At 27.7% G+C, this 15,543-nt stretch overlaps 1 protein-coding gene and 1 long non-coding RNA gene across 2 annotated transcripts in view; one reads left to right on the top strand and one right to left on the bottom strand.

Moving 5' to 3' along the window:
- The first annotated feature begins 1,700 nt into the window (after positions 1–1,700).
- LOC133183355 (cyclic AMP-dependent transcription factor ATF-4-like) lies at positions 1,701–3,531 on the top strand. The gene is made up of 3 exons (XM_061318311.1): positions 1,701–2,003; positions 2,121–2,228; positions 3,162–3,531. The coding sequence occupies exons 1-3, from the start codon at positions 1,800–1,802 to the stop codon at positions 3,273–3,275; spliced, it is 426 nt and encodes a 141-aa protein (XP_061174295.1). The 5' UTR covers positions 1,701–1,799; the 3' UTR covers positions 3,276–3,531.
- Positions 3,532–10,651: 7,120 nt separating this feature from the next.
- The window catches only part of LOC133181851 (uncharacterized), a 34,100-nt gene continuing 29,208 nt past the window's right edge, over positions 10,652–15,543 (bottom strand). Inside the window, exon 4 of the long non-coding RNA XR_009720496.1 lies at positions 10,652–11,201. This is a non-coding gene — a long non-coding RNA (uncharacterized LOC133181851). The remainder of the gene's footprint in view (positions 11,202–15,543) is intronic.

Here is a 15,543-nt window from a genome sequence, read left to right as displayed (position 1 = left end):
GATTTTTATATCAAATAAGAAGACAAATTCGATCGTTACTAAGCCTTATCCTTTGAATGAAAAAAAATGAATCTTAATGTGCTTAAACTTATTTACTATATATATATATAAACGTAGATTTAGTTGTTATGTTCATGATTTAAAAAGAAAAAAGTTTGTATCATCTGTCCTTAAGTTTAATTAAGCAAATAAATCCCAAAACATGAAACTTATAAAAATAAATCAACAAAACTGATCTTATAAGTGTCATGTCTTTCATAATATGTGATGATCTAATTGTTCTTAAGATGTAAAGCCTTCACCCGAGAGAACGGACGCGAGTAGTGAAACAAATGGTGGCTAATTTCCTGTCTTTGTTCAGCCCAGCACGTGAAAATTTCACATGATGCTTCTTATGTCTCGTGAAAAAATCTCAGATTCAGAGCATGATTCGGTAGTATATAGTATTTATAATGGTCTTTTCCTTAGCCCGTTGTTTATAAACAGAAGCTTTTCACTGTTTTCTTGTCGTCAATTACACTTTGAAACAGCGGGTATAAGAAAATTTAGAAAGTCTTTTTTTATGAAATCGTTAATAAGGACAAAGACAGGTGTCACCAAGCCATGCCGGCGTAGAGATCTGGTCTCTGTAGCCAGACAAGCTACTTCAAAACATGATATCAAAAGAAAAGAAATACTGTATTCGTTAACACAAATTTTCATATAATAATTTATATTGATTTAACCAAATGATACAGATTTTATAATAAAATCAATGTTCATTATAAATTACACCATAATAAATTAATATTTGAAGAAAAAATGTCTTTGAAAGTATTTCTTATAATAAAAAAATCCTACTCATTCACACACAAACATAGCGCCAAGAAAATTAAGGGATGGGGGTTTAAAGTTGGAACATCGGTTATTTTACATTATTTTATAAAAATCTATAACAAACTAGTAGTAAAGATAAAAACACATTTATTGTATTTTTGTATGATTTTTGCTTCCTTTTTTTCATTTTTATATATAGAAAAATCAAGTAAAAAGACTCACTATAAATAGTGAGTATAAAATATTTATAACTCATTGTCACATAAGTACACAGCGTATTTTTAAAATACAATCACTGAGTATTGTTTATAATCATAGTATCCTGCTTAGCTAATCTTGTGAGGTTTAATAAACAACTTCACGAGAAACATTGATACACTTTTCAATCAGATTTTTGGAGAAATTCTTTTCCGTACACAGTTTTCAAAAGTATGACGAATTCTTTCAAAATACAGCTGTAGATTAGGACGGACAGGTAGACAATAATATATTTACCTGTTTAATACTCGCTTCGTATAAACAATCAGGGACTAATAGCATTGGTAAAAGAAGGAATACTGCAATTTTCAGACGCTTGAGGTAATGATAAATTGTTAAAGTTGACATATATACATATGAAATTTAGAAGTAATTTATAAGTTCATCACGTGCTTTGTTTAAATGCACAGTCTAGAATCTATTTTGATAGAGTTAATAATAAACAACATGTTAAGTTTAAAGTTCGCCAATGTTTTATTTACTTTTAAGGCAATTTGCCAAGCACCTATACCCAGCTAAACTACTTTCAGTTTTGTTTGCTATGTGTACTACCAATTCGTAGAAAAGTGGATGATGCACATATATTCCATTGATCCCACAGCGAAATATCTTTGGACAAACGACCAAGATGTAAGCATTATATTTAAATTCTCACAAGCCGGATATTACGTAGAACTGAAAACGGGGAATACAATTGGCCGGCATTCGCGGTTTTTCCTCATTCGATGGGAAGCATGGCGGAAGATATTTTGTCTACGATAAAAGACGACGAGTTAAGAAATGCTTCTTTAGAGGCCAAAAAATCTGGATGCATTCTGCCTATTCTTAAAGTAGAACTTAAAAGCAAAATTCAAATGAAACGTTTGTTACAAGGACAAGATGAAATAGATCTTAACGTGTCATCACCACAAAAGAAAGCATGTGTTGAGGTAATGTGCTCTGGATATTTTATTTCATTTTTTTTTTCTAGCATGTGATATAGTATTTTAGGAAAAATGTATATTTATATATCAAAAAAGTCATAACAATTTTTAATTAAATAACAGTTAACTAAGGAAGATCTCGAGCGAAAGAATAAAAGACAGGAACAAAACAGAAAAGCGGCCAAGAAATTCAGATTAAAAGAAAAGGAAGAAAAAGCTAATCTCGATCAGGTATATTCATTTTCATAATTTTACATTTTTTCTCATAATTTTGAATTCAATAATCAACATTATTATATTTTTTTTTCAACAAAAGCATCATAAGAAAAATTATTTATGGAATGTTACAGCACTTAAAAACAGTTAAGAATAAAATGTTACATTTTTAGATTGATGAACTAAATTTTAGAACTACTTTAAATTAATATAAAATTTTACACTTTTATTGTAATTGTTTTTAAGTGATGTATAAGGAAATTAATTATTGATGAATTTATTCAAGATATTTTATCAGAAATATGTTAGGAAAATAGTTTGAAAATTTCATAATATATATTTTGCTTAGATGTTATCTTTTGAATCATAACACCATTTGAAAAATCTACATAATTTATTATGTAGGATTTTAATTTAATTTTTTTAACCTTAAGAAATATTAATTTTAGGAGAGCTACAATACACAAACACATCTTTCTTAGATTGTTTATTCATAAACAAAAATCAAATCAACCCATTTAAATAACTGATAACAATTTCACTTATTAGTTCCTTTATAAATATTAATATAATTCACACAACAGTATGTGAAAAAAAACAAGTACTTTACTCTCTTATTTTAAGTTAATTTTTATTATGATTTAAATATTATTATCAAAATCGTTAGATATGATGATAGGATGAAAATGTGTATATGATTAAAATACTAATTATGTTATATTTCTGAAATAAAAAAAAATGATTGAAAAAATTATCACAATTTTTAAAAAAATGAAAAATAAATATTTTCAATAATAAGAAGAAAATTCTCAAAATAATAAATTTATAAAGAATATCAAGAAAACAATTGTTCGTTTTGTTACTGGATTTATGAGATTGATATCCTTTCGGTATTGTTTCAATGGACTTGAGCTTCATTACTGTTCTTTATCTCGTATTTTAATTTAGACTCTGAAAGAACTTAGAAAAAGAAACGAAGAATTGAGAAGTAATGTTCGTCAGATGGAAGAAGATAAGGCAAAGATTATACAGCTTATAATCGATAAAAGTAACTCTACATGACTTGTTTGTTGTGCTCAGAATAAAGTGTTCATCATATTCGTCATGTGACTGGGATTTTCCCTGTGAGTTTTTTATTTTGTATCACAGCATATTATAAACTTATCAAAAGACAAGCCAAAATTGTGTTCTCAGTATTTTCACTCGAATCCGACCAATGTACAGCAGATTTAATATGTCTTTTGGAAACATTCCTTATTCATCTTCCGAATACGCTCCATATGACTTCGTGTAATATGTAGATAAAGGGATACTTTTCTTTTTATATGTAATTTAAGTATTTTTAATATGTTTGAGAAAAATGGTGCTTTTCTCTGGAGTGTATAACATGTGTTGTCATATTTTTTCATTAACTTGTAATCATTCCAATAACTTTTACCATGGTTTTTATTTTTCATTTGAATTTTGCTCCCAGGTTTGAAATTTTATTAAGAAAAAAATAAAACTTTTTTTTAATTTAATCATTCTTTGTGTGAAAACACTCAAATGGTATTTTCCATAACTTGACATAAAAATTCTTTGGACCTTAATTTGACTTAATAATAAACAAAAAGCCTTTCACGTCTGTTGTCATTTCGGTTGATTATACTTTTATTCAAGTTATTTTGAAGAAATAGACACTAAAATAATAAAAAAATATATATATGGTAAATGACACACACTTACCCAGAATGATTGTAAAGGAGTAATAACTGGTTTTAAAAAACTTTTTTAAAATTATCAAATAACATACATGTATTTTAAATATTTTATCAAGTGCGGGATACCCTTCACCCAAGCTATATATTTGCTGATAAAATCTAATACTTAAGTGTGCATGAGCTAAAATATAAACATTCTGGTAGGACATCCATTTGGAAGACAATTTTTCATTTGCTTGTTGAGAGAGAGAGAGAGAGAGAGAGAGAGAGAAATCTGTTTTATTCGGAAAACTCTTCAAAAAATTAATCAATAACTTCTGCTATAAAATACATTTAAAATATTAATTCATATAATATTTCATCGTGAATTAATAAAGTGAAAAAACAGAACTTCACTCTTCCTTAAACAGATATAAATGCAATTTATTCAAATGCATATTTAAAAAAATAATATTTGAGCAACGTAATATATTGGATCATATTTCTATCTTTTCTGAATATGTGAGACTTTAAAAAATATTAATTGATTTATTAATTGATTTATTTATTTTAGAAATTAATTAATACTAATGATAATGTGAAGTTAACGGGGGATATTATTTACTTTATAACAAGTAGCAAGCAAACGCTGACTCTGGTTTCCGAACGTACATGTATATATTTCATCTTAAATCATATACACTTCTGGACAAAATTTGGGGGGAAAACAGCCTTGTCGCCAGTTCATCATCCATGTTTATTTCAAAATATGACTGCACAGGATTAAAATAAGTAAGTTAAATTGTGAAATATAATTCAAAATGCTTTGTCCTCAGTGTAACTGTATTGTAATACATAAAATGGCCGCAACATCGCATATACAATCTCGGCTTTTTACGTATTCATCACACAAGAGTTATGAGGATTTCCGATATAGTAATAAAGAAAGTTGCTTGGGAAAACCCTGATTATTTACCCAAATAAATATAGGAAGTACGCCAAATTACGATCTATTGAATAATGGATGGAGTAATGTCACTAACGGTAAGGTGTTGTTATTTCAGTTCCAATTGTTGTCAAATCTATAAAAATACAAAAAAAAAAAAAAAAAAAAAAAAAAAAAAAAAAATAGGGAGAAAATGTATGTATCATGTAACTTTTCCTAAAAAGTATCACTATCAATCAAATTTTAAAACTGTTTAACAAATCATTTTTTTTAAATGAAACTGAATTTTCTAGAGTATTAACACAACAAAGCCAGCTTCAGATGATTTTAATGATAATTAATAATCTATTAATAAATAGTTTAATAGTATATAAAAGCAATGAGGAGATAAAAGAATTGGAATGTAAATTGTATATATGCATGTATATTGTTTTAAGGGTAAAATGTCTAGATTCTTAAGTTTGAACTTGAATAGTTGTTGTACCCGCCTTATAAATTAAAGATATATGACTGCATGAAACATTCACATATCCTGGTATGTAACCTATATTTTTGTGTGCAAAATATACTTACATCTGCAATTATCAATTGACACAGTTGACCAGGGTCACGCTGACAGAGCGTGTGCAATAACAGCGAGATACATTGTTTATTATTCATAGAACTTTACATATAACGTACTTTAGATGTCTGTTATTTTATATTTATATATTTTATACAGAAGAAATTAAGATAAAGTGCTTCATATATTTGAAGAATATTGCAAATAAGTATTTTAAAGAAAAATACTTTGGAAAGATAATAGAAAAATTGTTTAAAGTTTATTTCTGTAATATTGTAAAGTCTTGATCTGATGTTTTCCGCGTGTCTTTCATCCTAGTCCCCTATTTGCTTCACTAATAAGTGATCAGATTAATCGAAGTTATAAAGATTAAATTGATTGCAAAATCTTGACAATTCCAGATTTGTTTTCTAATGAATGATTTTGTCAATCGGTAACTTTTAAAAAGAAGTATTAAAAATTGATTACATGTATTATTGACAATTAATGATTTTACATTTATGAGAACATTAAACATGATTTGACACTTCAAAAGTTCAACTGTGTAAACATCCAAAATCGTCCATTTTTGACAACACTCTTCTGCCAACGGGAAGTTGTCCTCTTTCTACCCACAGGGCATTTCATATGAAGTGTGTTATTTCTTGTCAAGATAATCCACCAGATAAAAGATCGTTTTTTATTAGGCATTTATTAAGAAGTAAGATTGTCATTTTAATTTCTTGTACCCTCCAAAATACCTTTTTTAACAGAGAAATTCTTCCTCGATCAAATCAGTCAATCAGAAGAATCTTTATGTTACTTCAAGGATGAAGAGGGAACAAACCATTTATTTAATTATTCTATTTAATTTCTCCTTATTCTTTGATTTTACTTTTTTCTTTCATCAAATTAAGAAGTTATTGAAGACGCTGAAAAAATATTTTTTTTCTCTTTAATTTTACTTTTTTCTTTCATCACATTAAGAAGAGGTTATTGAAGACGCTGAAAAAAAAAAATTTTCTCTTTTTTTACACTGATGCTATATTATCATCGTTCAGTTTCCGTCAATATGGGTTTGATTTTCTAACAAATCTAATGACAATTACCCTTTAAAGTGATATTTATCAAAACCTGAATATATTTGCAAAAAACTGATGTTAGACTGATAACAATTATTTATTGTTACTATACTTAGGAGCTTGATCATATATTTGTAGCACAGTGTGCGAAATATTTCTACATAAGAATTGAGAAAACAACCTTTTCAAAGTAATAAAAAAAAAACAAGAAAAAAGAAGGAGAGAAAGAAGAAATCCTTTCAAATATGTATATATGTGTATCATATTTATTTCTTAGGAAAAAAATAACATTCAGCAGTCATAGTTTCATTAAATACATGTAAATACAAACTTTAATCTTTAACATTAGAAATAAATGTAATCAATAACAATTATCTAAATTGAATTTTAAATGATTTACTCCTTTATAAATCTTGTTCTAATAATCATTGTGTTATGATTATGATTAACTTAATCTGTTGAGAAAGGATATTTCATTTATTGGGTAAACTGAAAAGGGTATTGGTATTATCAGATGGCACCGATTTATTTAGTAACAATTTGATGTAGTACAAGAAAGAAAGCCACAATAGCCAATGACTCGGACATCGTTTATATATATATATATATATATATATATATATATATATATATATATATATATATATATATATATATATATATATATATATATATATATATATATATATATATATATATATATATATACATTTTGATGAGGGTGTCCTCAATAATTCTGTACACTTGGGGGTAGCCATCCTCTATCCACAATTCTTCCAATACCACTGAATAAAATTTAGTGAGACTTTCACAGAAAGTTTATGACATAATGCATTGTGCACCTTATATTTTGTGTTTCGATCGCACACATATTTGGGGTTTCACATAGCAAAACATGAAAACTGCCATTCTTTCTATAATATTGGGGGTACCCATCTCTTATACGAAATGCTCCTATACCACTGAATAAAATTAAATGAGACTTTCACAGAATCATTATTACATAGTGCTATTATGAACCTCCATTTTACATTTTGGTCAGATATTTGGAGTTTCCCAAAGTAAATCATGGACTTGCGATTTAACTCCTATGGAAGTAGGGGTATCATTTTGAGAGTTCAGTGCTCACAGTACCTCTAGCTTTTTTATTGTTATTATTGAAACGTAATATTAATCAACCAGGCCTTTAGACCATACACTGACAATAGATTTAAGCACCATCTATACGCTATAAAATTCCTTTTAGACATTGACAAAAGGATATTGTATAAAGGTGTAAAATTTGAGCTTATCTATTTCATTTTTAACATTGGGTACGAACCATTTACCCCCAGGAAAATAATTCAAAGACAATAAAGTGTTGATGAACAGTAATTATCATTGTTTACTTAAATTGTGGAAAATACATCCAAATAAAGCGATGTTTTAAATTTATTCTGGACACACTTTTTATCATGTTTGTATTTGAACATTTCACACACTTTCAACTTTTTAAATTTGCTTGTAAACCATTCAAAATCTAAATTTTGACTTTTGTCTGTTCTCAGTTTATGGTCATTGGCCAGAGCTCACCATTACACTCTCTTGACTTTAAATTCACAGGGACGCACCGGAGGGAAGGCAAATGCAATTTCATCTAGGTCCAAAAGGTTTTACATTGCAATTCATAAGATAAAACGTAAAGACTATTAACAGTCTTGAAAGTATATAGCAATTCTACTTCTTTATATTTGTATTAATTAATGTACTTCTTTTATAATACAATCTGTACACCATACCATCCGCTCTTTCCATCTTTAAAAGCACCATGAACACGGTGTACTCTGTACTCTTTCTTTGAGATAATTATCTGGAATATTTTGAGCTATTTTATAACCAAAAAAAAAAAAACAACATTTTTCACCACATTGTTTCCTGAATGTAGCCTTATTGCGGATTTACCAGGTAAAAGTGTCTAAAAAATATAAAACCTCATTTTTTTTCAGATTTTATTGAAATATAATTTTGATACAAGGCCAATTCTTTTTTTATATCAATTTCCCTTTTTTATACAGGATTTAACCACTTTAAGAGGACGTATCCTTACATGTAGAAGTATTGTGATGTTTTGTGAATAACCACTGTTATTTATGAGAACATTATAATGTCTGTCCAATATTTTCTAGGATTCTGCTTTTTGTGTATGGATTATTTAGAATTATGTAAAATGCAATGAAAATTTAAAAAGTAAAAATATTTATGTGGAAATTCCATCCCTTTATACACTACTATTTGTGTGTTTTTCTTGAACGTCTTCTTTCCATGTTTCGAAAAAAAAAAATTGAAGGGTAAATGGTTTTTTTACCTGTAATATATATACATGTGATTCTCTGATTATTTATAAGCTCTCTAATCTTCAAAATATTAATCTCTCTCTTTTATGTGTACACATTCTGAATTATTGACTAATAAACTTGCTGTATGTACTTCCGGATTTCATGCAGAACAAAGATGAACACAACGAACAGGTCAGTTCGTACGATTATTCAGTACTAAACGCCAATCAACTTTCCCTTCTTTGTGTTATAAAATATTGATACTTAAATCGAAACATCTGGCTTCCCTTGCAAGGAGCGGAGTGGTTCCCACAAAGAGACTAGTGTGAGGAAATAAAGTGCATCCAACTGTTTCAGAAGAAATACAAATGGTGGTCACCAATAATTAAGCAAATGTAGGTATAGGCGGACTGGAAATAGTTATATACATATATAAAATCTTAAATGTAAACATGCACCTTTTAAAACATTTCGTCATGTTGCAATTTCTGAATTTTAAAGTGACAATAAATACAAAATAACAACATGTCAACGTTTGAAAATGTTGTATTATTGCCACTCGTTAAATTAAAAAAAAAGTTCAACATTTGTCTTTCGTTGAGATGTTTTTCCTGCATCAACAAACTTAGTCTCAAACAGTGACTCTAAGAGAATGAACACTAAAATCACTCTAATTCTCTAGCTCTTTGGGTACGGATAAAGAGAAAATATAGTTTATTTAGGTCTTTGAAGATGAGGAGAAAAGAATTATCTCATCCTATATATATTCGCTTGTTTTCTTTTTCATTCATATTCATTTTAGCAAAATAACAACATTTACAACCTAAACAGAGGCAACCTGGATCCAAATAAATAAAATACAAAACAACCCAAATTTTTGAAACATTATTTTGACTCTATAAATGTGTTGCTTAAATGAAAGAAATAAACAAATTTTAAAAAAACAAAGAGATTATTAGACTTTCAGGACCATTTTAAAAAAAAAAAAAAAAAAAAAAAAAAAAAAAAAAAAAGAGACTTTCTAAAATATATTAAAATTCAATAGAGGCCCTACTTACTGCTGTAATTAGGAGATATATATATATATATATATATATATATATATATATAGAGAGAGAGAGAGAGAGAGAGAGAGAGAGAGAGGATATTCAATGTTTTGTAGTTGGATATGGAATTTATTTCACGAGTGGTACAGGATTTTTTTTTATATTTTTTCACGAGTGCGAAGCACGAGTGAAAATATAAATAAAATCCTGTCTCACGAATGAAGTAAATTCCATATTCAACTACAAGACATTGAATTTTCTATTTATTACAATTTCTTCGATTTTCCCTTTGCCTCTGTCTTTTCTTAACACAGTGTCATGGGCTGTGACGTCATAGTTGAGCAGTTGAGACGTCATAGCATTGAAAACATTGTAACATGTATTTTAGCAACATATTTGGGAAGAAATTAGCAGTTTTAGCTCTATCAAGATGGTTTAGTTACTATTTCTATCTTATTACAGGCCAGAAATTATTTTTTATTTACTTTGATATCCTTTCACACTGTGAGAGAATATCATTTTGGTATCCTTTCACACTGTGAGAGAATATCACTTTTATTCAATAAATAAATCACAGTATTTCACTGCTGAACAATATAATATATATATGTAATATATATATATATATATATATATATATATATATATATATATATATATATATATATATATATATATATATATATATATATATATATATATATATATATATATATATATATATGTATAAAAGTTTTTTTTTTCCTTTCTAATTTTTGGGATGCCCTGAACATACCTTAAAGTATCTAAATAGAAAAAGAAATATTCTTCTTCATATATCAGTCAAATTGAGAAAAAACAAATAATAATTGGTGTTAAACTTTATTTACTTAAGACTTTAAATGTACTTTGAACTTCACTCACATGTTGTAATATTTTCCTTGTACTCAGTGTATTGCGGAAACGCTTGGCTCACGTGTCATTGGTAAACTCCTGACCAAAATGAACCAAATAAAAAAAGGCATGTGACATCGTTCGTTCGTATTTAAAGACAAAAATTTATAAAGCAAAGAAAACATATTTATATGGAAAGGATGAGGAAAATCCATCAAAAATATATTTGATTTTGAGTAATTAAAACCAATTTTACATATGCCTGACCTTGTGATATCTATTTTTGTCGCTGCTGCCGTTCTACAATAAATTTAAAAAATTTAAAAACTCTCTCTCTCTCTCTCTCTCTCCCTCTCTCTCTCATGTACCAGGCCCGCTTCTCCATTAACAAAACTATGACAAATTTATGATTTGATATCTCACAATTTCTTTGCAATGTAGGAAAAAAATGGATATTATAGTTGATACTATTTTTTTCATCACCAGCGCCTTTCTCCGTACAAACACTGAAATAAAAAAAATAAAACACTGAAATTAAAATTGTTAATATGAAGAAATGCTTAAAAAATATATGAAGTCTTTGCACTAGTATACTTGTTCTATTTTCACGTTTTTCCGACTATAGAATATGAAGACAGGAAAATATAATTTATCATTATGTAGGATCAAATGCACATGTTTTATACGGACCGTGCTGGTTTTCATCAGGTTTGCACAAAGTCTTCACTAATAAAAAGTAAACATGCCTGAGCAAACAAGTAACCAACAATTACAATTATTTATAAATCTTTTTTTCAGAATAAATATTCCTCAATTGTATAATTTCGTTGTATTCAAGTCGAATTTTCCAAACATTTAGTTGTCAATGTAAGCGATATGTGGCAAACATAAAAAGATAGGAGATTATTGTGATATTTTTGTGAAAGCGTTATAGAAATATACAGTATTGTAATATCCAAAGTTAGCGTAAAACATTATTGGCAGTATGGATATCAAAATTATATATCAGACATATAGGGCAATGTAATATTACTGTAAATGTATTAATCGCCAAAATGCAGCTTAGATATGGTTATCTAAGCAATTGTACTTTGTTTTTTAACAGATTATTTCATTAGACATGATTATTAGGATAACAAGTTAAAGTTTATGAAAGGATATCATAATTAAATGAAATGAAAGACATTTTTCTCTTAATAAATATGGTATAGTTTGCACGTTTTAATTTTTTTTTTTTTTTTTGAGATGTACGAAGTAGTATGTACTGCTATTGTATGTCTCAAATGCAGTTTATGTATGCTTTGACAAATTTAAACCGAAAACCCTTAACGGTGTACATAGCGTAATTTAATCCCACGCAGAAAAAAAGTACGTCTACTGTAATACATTGTTTTTGTCCATCTTTTACTAAAGACAATGTGCAAACCCTTTGAAAACCAGATTTTATTAGTAACAGCTGAACCAGTTATATACATGAGGTCAATTTTAAAGTAAATTAAGCGTGTATTGCAGAAATAACATTTTTCTAAATGAAATACTCCATAAAAGGTTAAAATTATATATGTGTAAAACTAAATACATATCAGCTCTCTTAACAGATACAAACATTTAAGTATATTCAAAATAAATTGTGATTCCTATTATGTTATAAACAATGAATGTTATCAAGGTGAGTGAACAAATACAGGGTTTGTTAAAACAGTCGCTAATTAAGGAGGAGCTTTTAGTTCATGCTGTCATTAGTTTAGCTGAATTTTATATTAAAAAGCAAATAAACAAACAAAAACAAAACAAAAACAAAAAAGACCATTTTTTATTGAATAATACTCAAAATATATTGACATTTTGTTAACCACCTAGCGCATATAATCTGGAATATGTCTTTATTTCCTCCACAAACTTCGAACAATCAGGTGGCTATAATATCTTTGTAGTGTGTATTTGTAGATGTGAAACGTTTGTTTAATATTCTTAAAATATTTTTTTGATATTTTTACTTTTCCTCAAATAAAGCACTTAAACAAGTTAAGTTCATTTGTTCTTGTATAGACTTCAAGTGTATCAATAAAAATGTCAAGTGAGTTTTGTGTTTGTTCGTTTTTTTCTCTCTTTTTGTTGTTGTTGTTCTTGTTGATATTGTTGTTTTCGACATCGTGTACATGATTTCTATATTTGTTTACCTATGATTAAGGTATAACTAAGTAAAGGAAAATAAATATTATAAAGCAAAAAGGAAAAATAATCGTTGATATGAAGGGAAACTTTTTTAATGCTTGTCGTTTTAAATAAACATTTCCACACTGTCCCTATTCAAATCCTTTAGATAACATTTGTTAGTATTGACAAGCTCACTTCCTGTACTATCATCTGAGGGTCAATCTAATGACCGCTAAGTAACCTTACAAATAAACCTTATTCTGGTCAACATCCCACTGAGTGTAATGTGGACAGAAATAAAATGAGTAAGATCTGTAAAATAATAGTGTGAATATTATTAAACTAAGAGGTGTTCAAGAGAAATGAAACAGAAACTAACATTAACACTAACATAAATCAAACAAAACAAATCAAATCGTCATCCATGAAAAATCGTGAAATATCGTAAAATAGCATGGTGTACCCTGATATGACGATGGCTAATGATATAATTCAAATAAAATAAATATTCATGACATATAATGATATAATTCATATAAAATGAATATTCATGACATAAGAATATTTTTAAAAAAAATGATAAATAACATTTTTAGTGTACATTTGTTTATTATGGTTCTAATACAGGAATATTCTGAGGTTAATGTCTGGTCCAGAATTTAGAGATTCCAATTTAGAAGAAAGATTGAAAGATTGATTAAGTCGTATAACCCTCAATTCCACTTTTAATACACGTGCTGAAAAATCAAATTAATTTCAGTGTCGATTTTCCGAAAATACTTTTCATTCTAATTTGTAACGCAAGTAATACTGAGTATCATAAATGCCAACAATGATCAATTTTACAGCTTTTTATATATTTAATATAACGAAACATTCAAGACGGCACATTTGTACATATTGATGAGGTTGAAATACAATGATACACAGGGGTTAGTGAATTAAGATCATTTAATTTTTAAGATAGTTATTCATTTAATACATTTTTCTCTCTTTCAGACAAGATCTTTGCTTTATTTATTATAAATGGTTTAATAAAGATGAACGATCAACAATAATGACCAATTTTATGTGCATAGCTATACATTGTTGAAGAATGGATTTCTATTTTTTCATTTTATATAATGCATAAGGCCATTTTTATTCTATACCTCGGTAAGAATCCTTTGACATGTCTTTGAATCTGAATCTTTTTGGAGATTTTTTTTCTGGACTAGATTTGACAACTAGAAGGTTTTCAAATTATCATAATTTATGTTTCAAGATTTTTATTGATATGCATGTAAATTTAAGGCAATAGGTAGAGCCCGATGTGGTTAAATCAAAATTCATTTTAATATTTCTTTAACCCTTTTTACCGAAAAACTGTGTCAAAGAACTACATATTTAAATAACCTCTCCCTATTTAAAAAACTTCCTTGTGTTTTTATCAGAATAGATTAGTTGATTGTGTTAAACCATAGGTCATTTCAGATTTTGAATTAATGACCAAAAGCATTCGTTACTAGAAGTTATTTTTCTTCAAGACAACCCGCTAACATCTGACATTCATTTAATGGTTCATTAATAAAATAAAATAATAAATTATGATTAAAAATGGGAAGTTTAACAGTCATAATGACTAATCAATTTTTAGCTTTAAAACTTTATATGATATAATTAAATCATTTTCTTTGTTGCTTAATGCGCCTGTGTCAGTAAACAAATAAAAATTAGAACTAAAACATTTTGATTTCGCCGATGGCTATTTTAATATTTTCTAATTTTCGCTGATCATTTTCGGAATTGTTTTGATAACTTTCATTTTAGTTTAAGTTCTGCCATTATTTCCATTTGTAAGGACAACAGAAATGCAAAAATGCTCTTATAATACAGATATGTATAGTTTCTTATAATACAGAAATGTATAGTTTCTTATAATACAGAAATGCATAGTTGATCTCTTATATAATCTGTTGACAATTTACAAACTCATGCACACACACACTGTAATTTTAATTTTTACGTACTCTTTCATGTGTGTCACAGTACAATAAGTCAATAACTTATCAAAATATATACTCTTTATACAATTATAAACTTTTTCTTTAGGAAAATCTGAACCAAAATCAATGTGAAATAAATGTACATGTTATCTCAACACAAACAAAAGTACTAGTCGATCTCTAGATCTCTTCCTTACTTCCCAAACCTCGGTCATCGCCAAGAGATCTTATCTTCAAAGAGAATCGTTATATATCTCTAAGTCATGGTCAAACTATACTAAATTTGAATTCCACTCAGGTGTTACATATTTTACATATCGACCACCTTAACCTTGATAAAATCACATCACATATTATTACCCAAAAATCTCTAAGGCTTGGTAAAATATTATGTTCAAGTTTTAATATATCTGTTGCATTAGCATATACAGTACTGTTTTGTGATGAGCTTAACAAACACATTATTATTTGTTTTCATGCATGCATTGCATGGAATTTTTTTCTCTTACGTAAACTTGATACAAAGAAACAAATAGTTGTGCATACAAATTGATAACGTGCACAAATTCAGATACACCTTTTCAAGAAAAAAGATCCTGAGCACATTTATGTAATTAACAGTTTTATTTATAAGATCTTTCTGTATATATTCTATTATAAACAATCTGGATATGGTTTTGTAATTACAAGGCAGTGTTGTGAGGCA

The sequence above is a fragment of the Saccostrea echinata genome, unplaced genomic scaffold (genome assembly GCF_033153115.1).
Source record: "Saccostrea echinata isolate AGI-Se365-2 ecotype Australia unplaced genomic scaffold, CSIRO_AGI_Sech_v1 ptg000009l, whole genome shotgun sequence".
NCBI lineage: Eukaryota > Metazoa > Mollusca > Bivalvia > Ostreida > Ostreidae > Saccostrea > Saccostrea echinata.
Note: the sequence above shows the minus strand (reverse complement) of the source record. Positions and strands in the feature narration are given on the sequence as shown.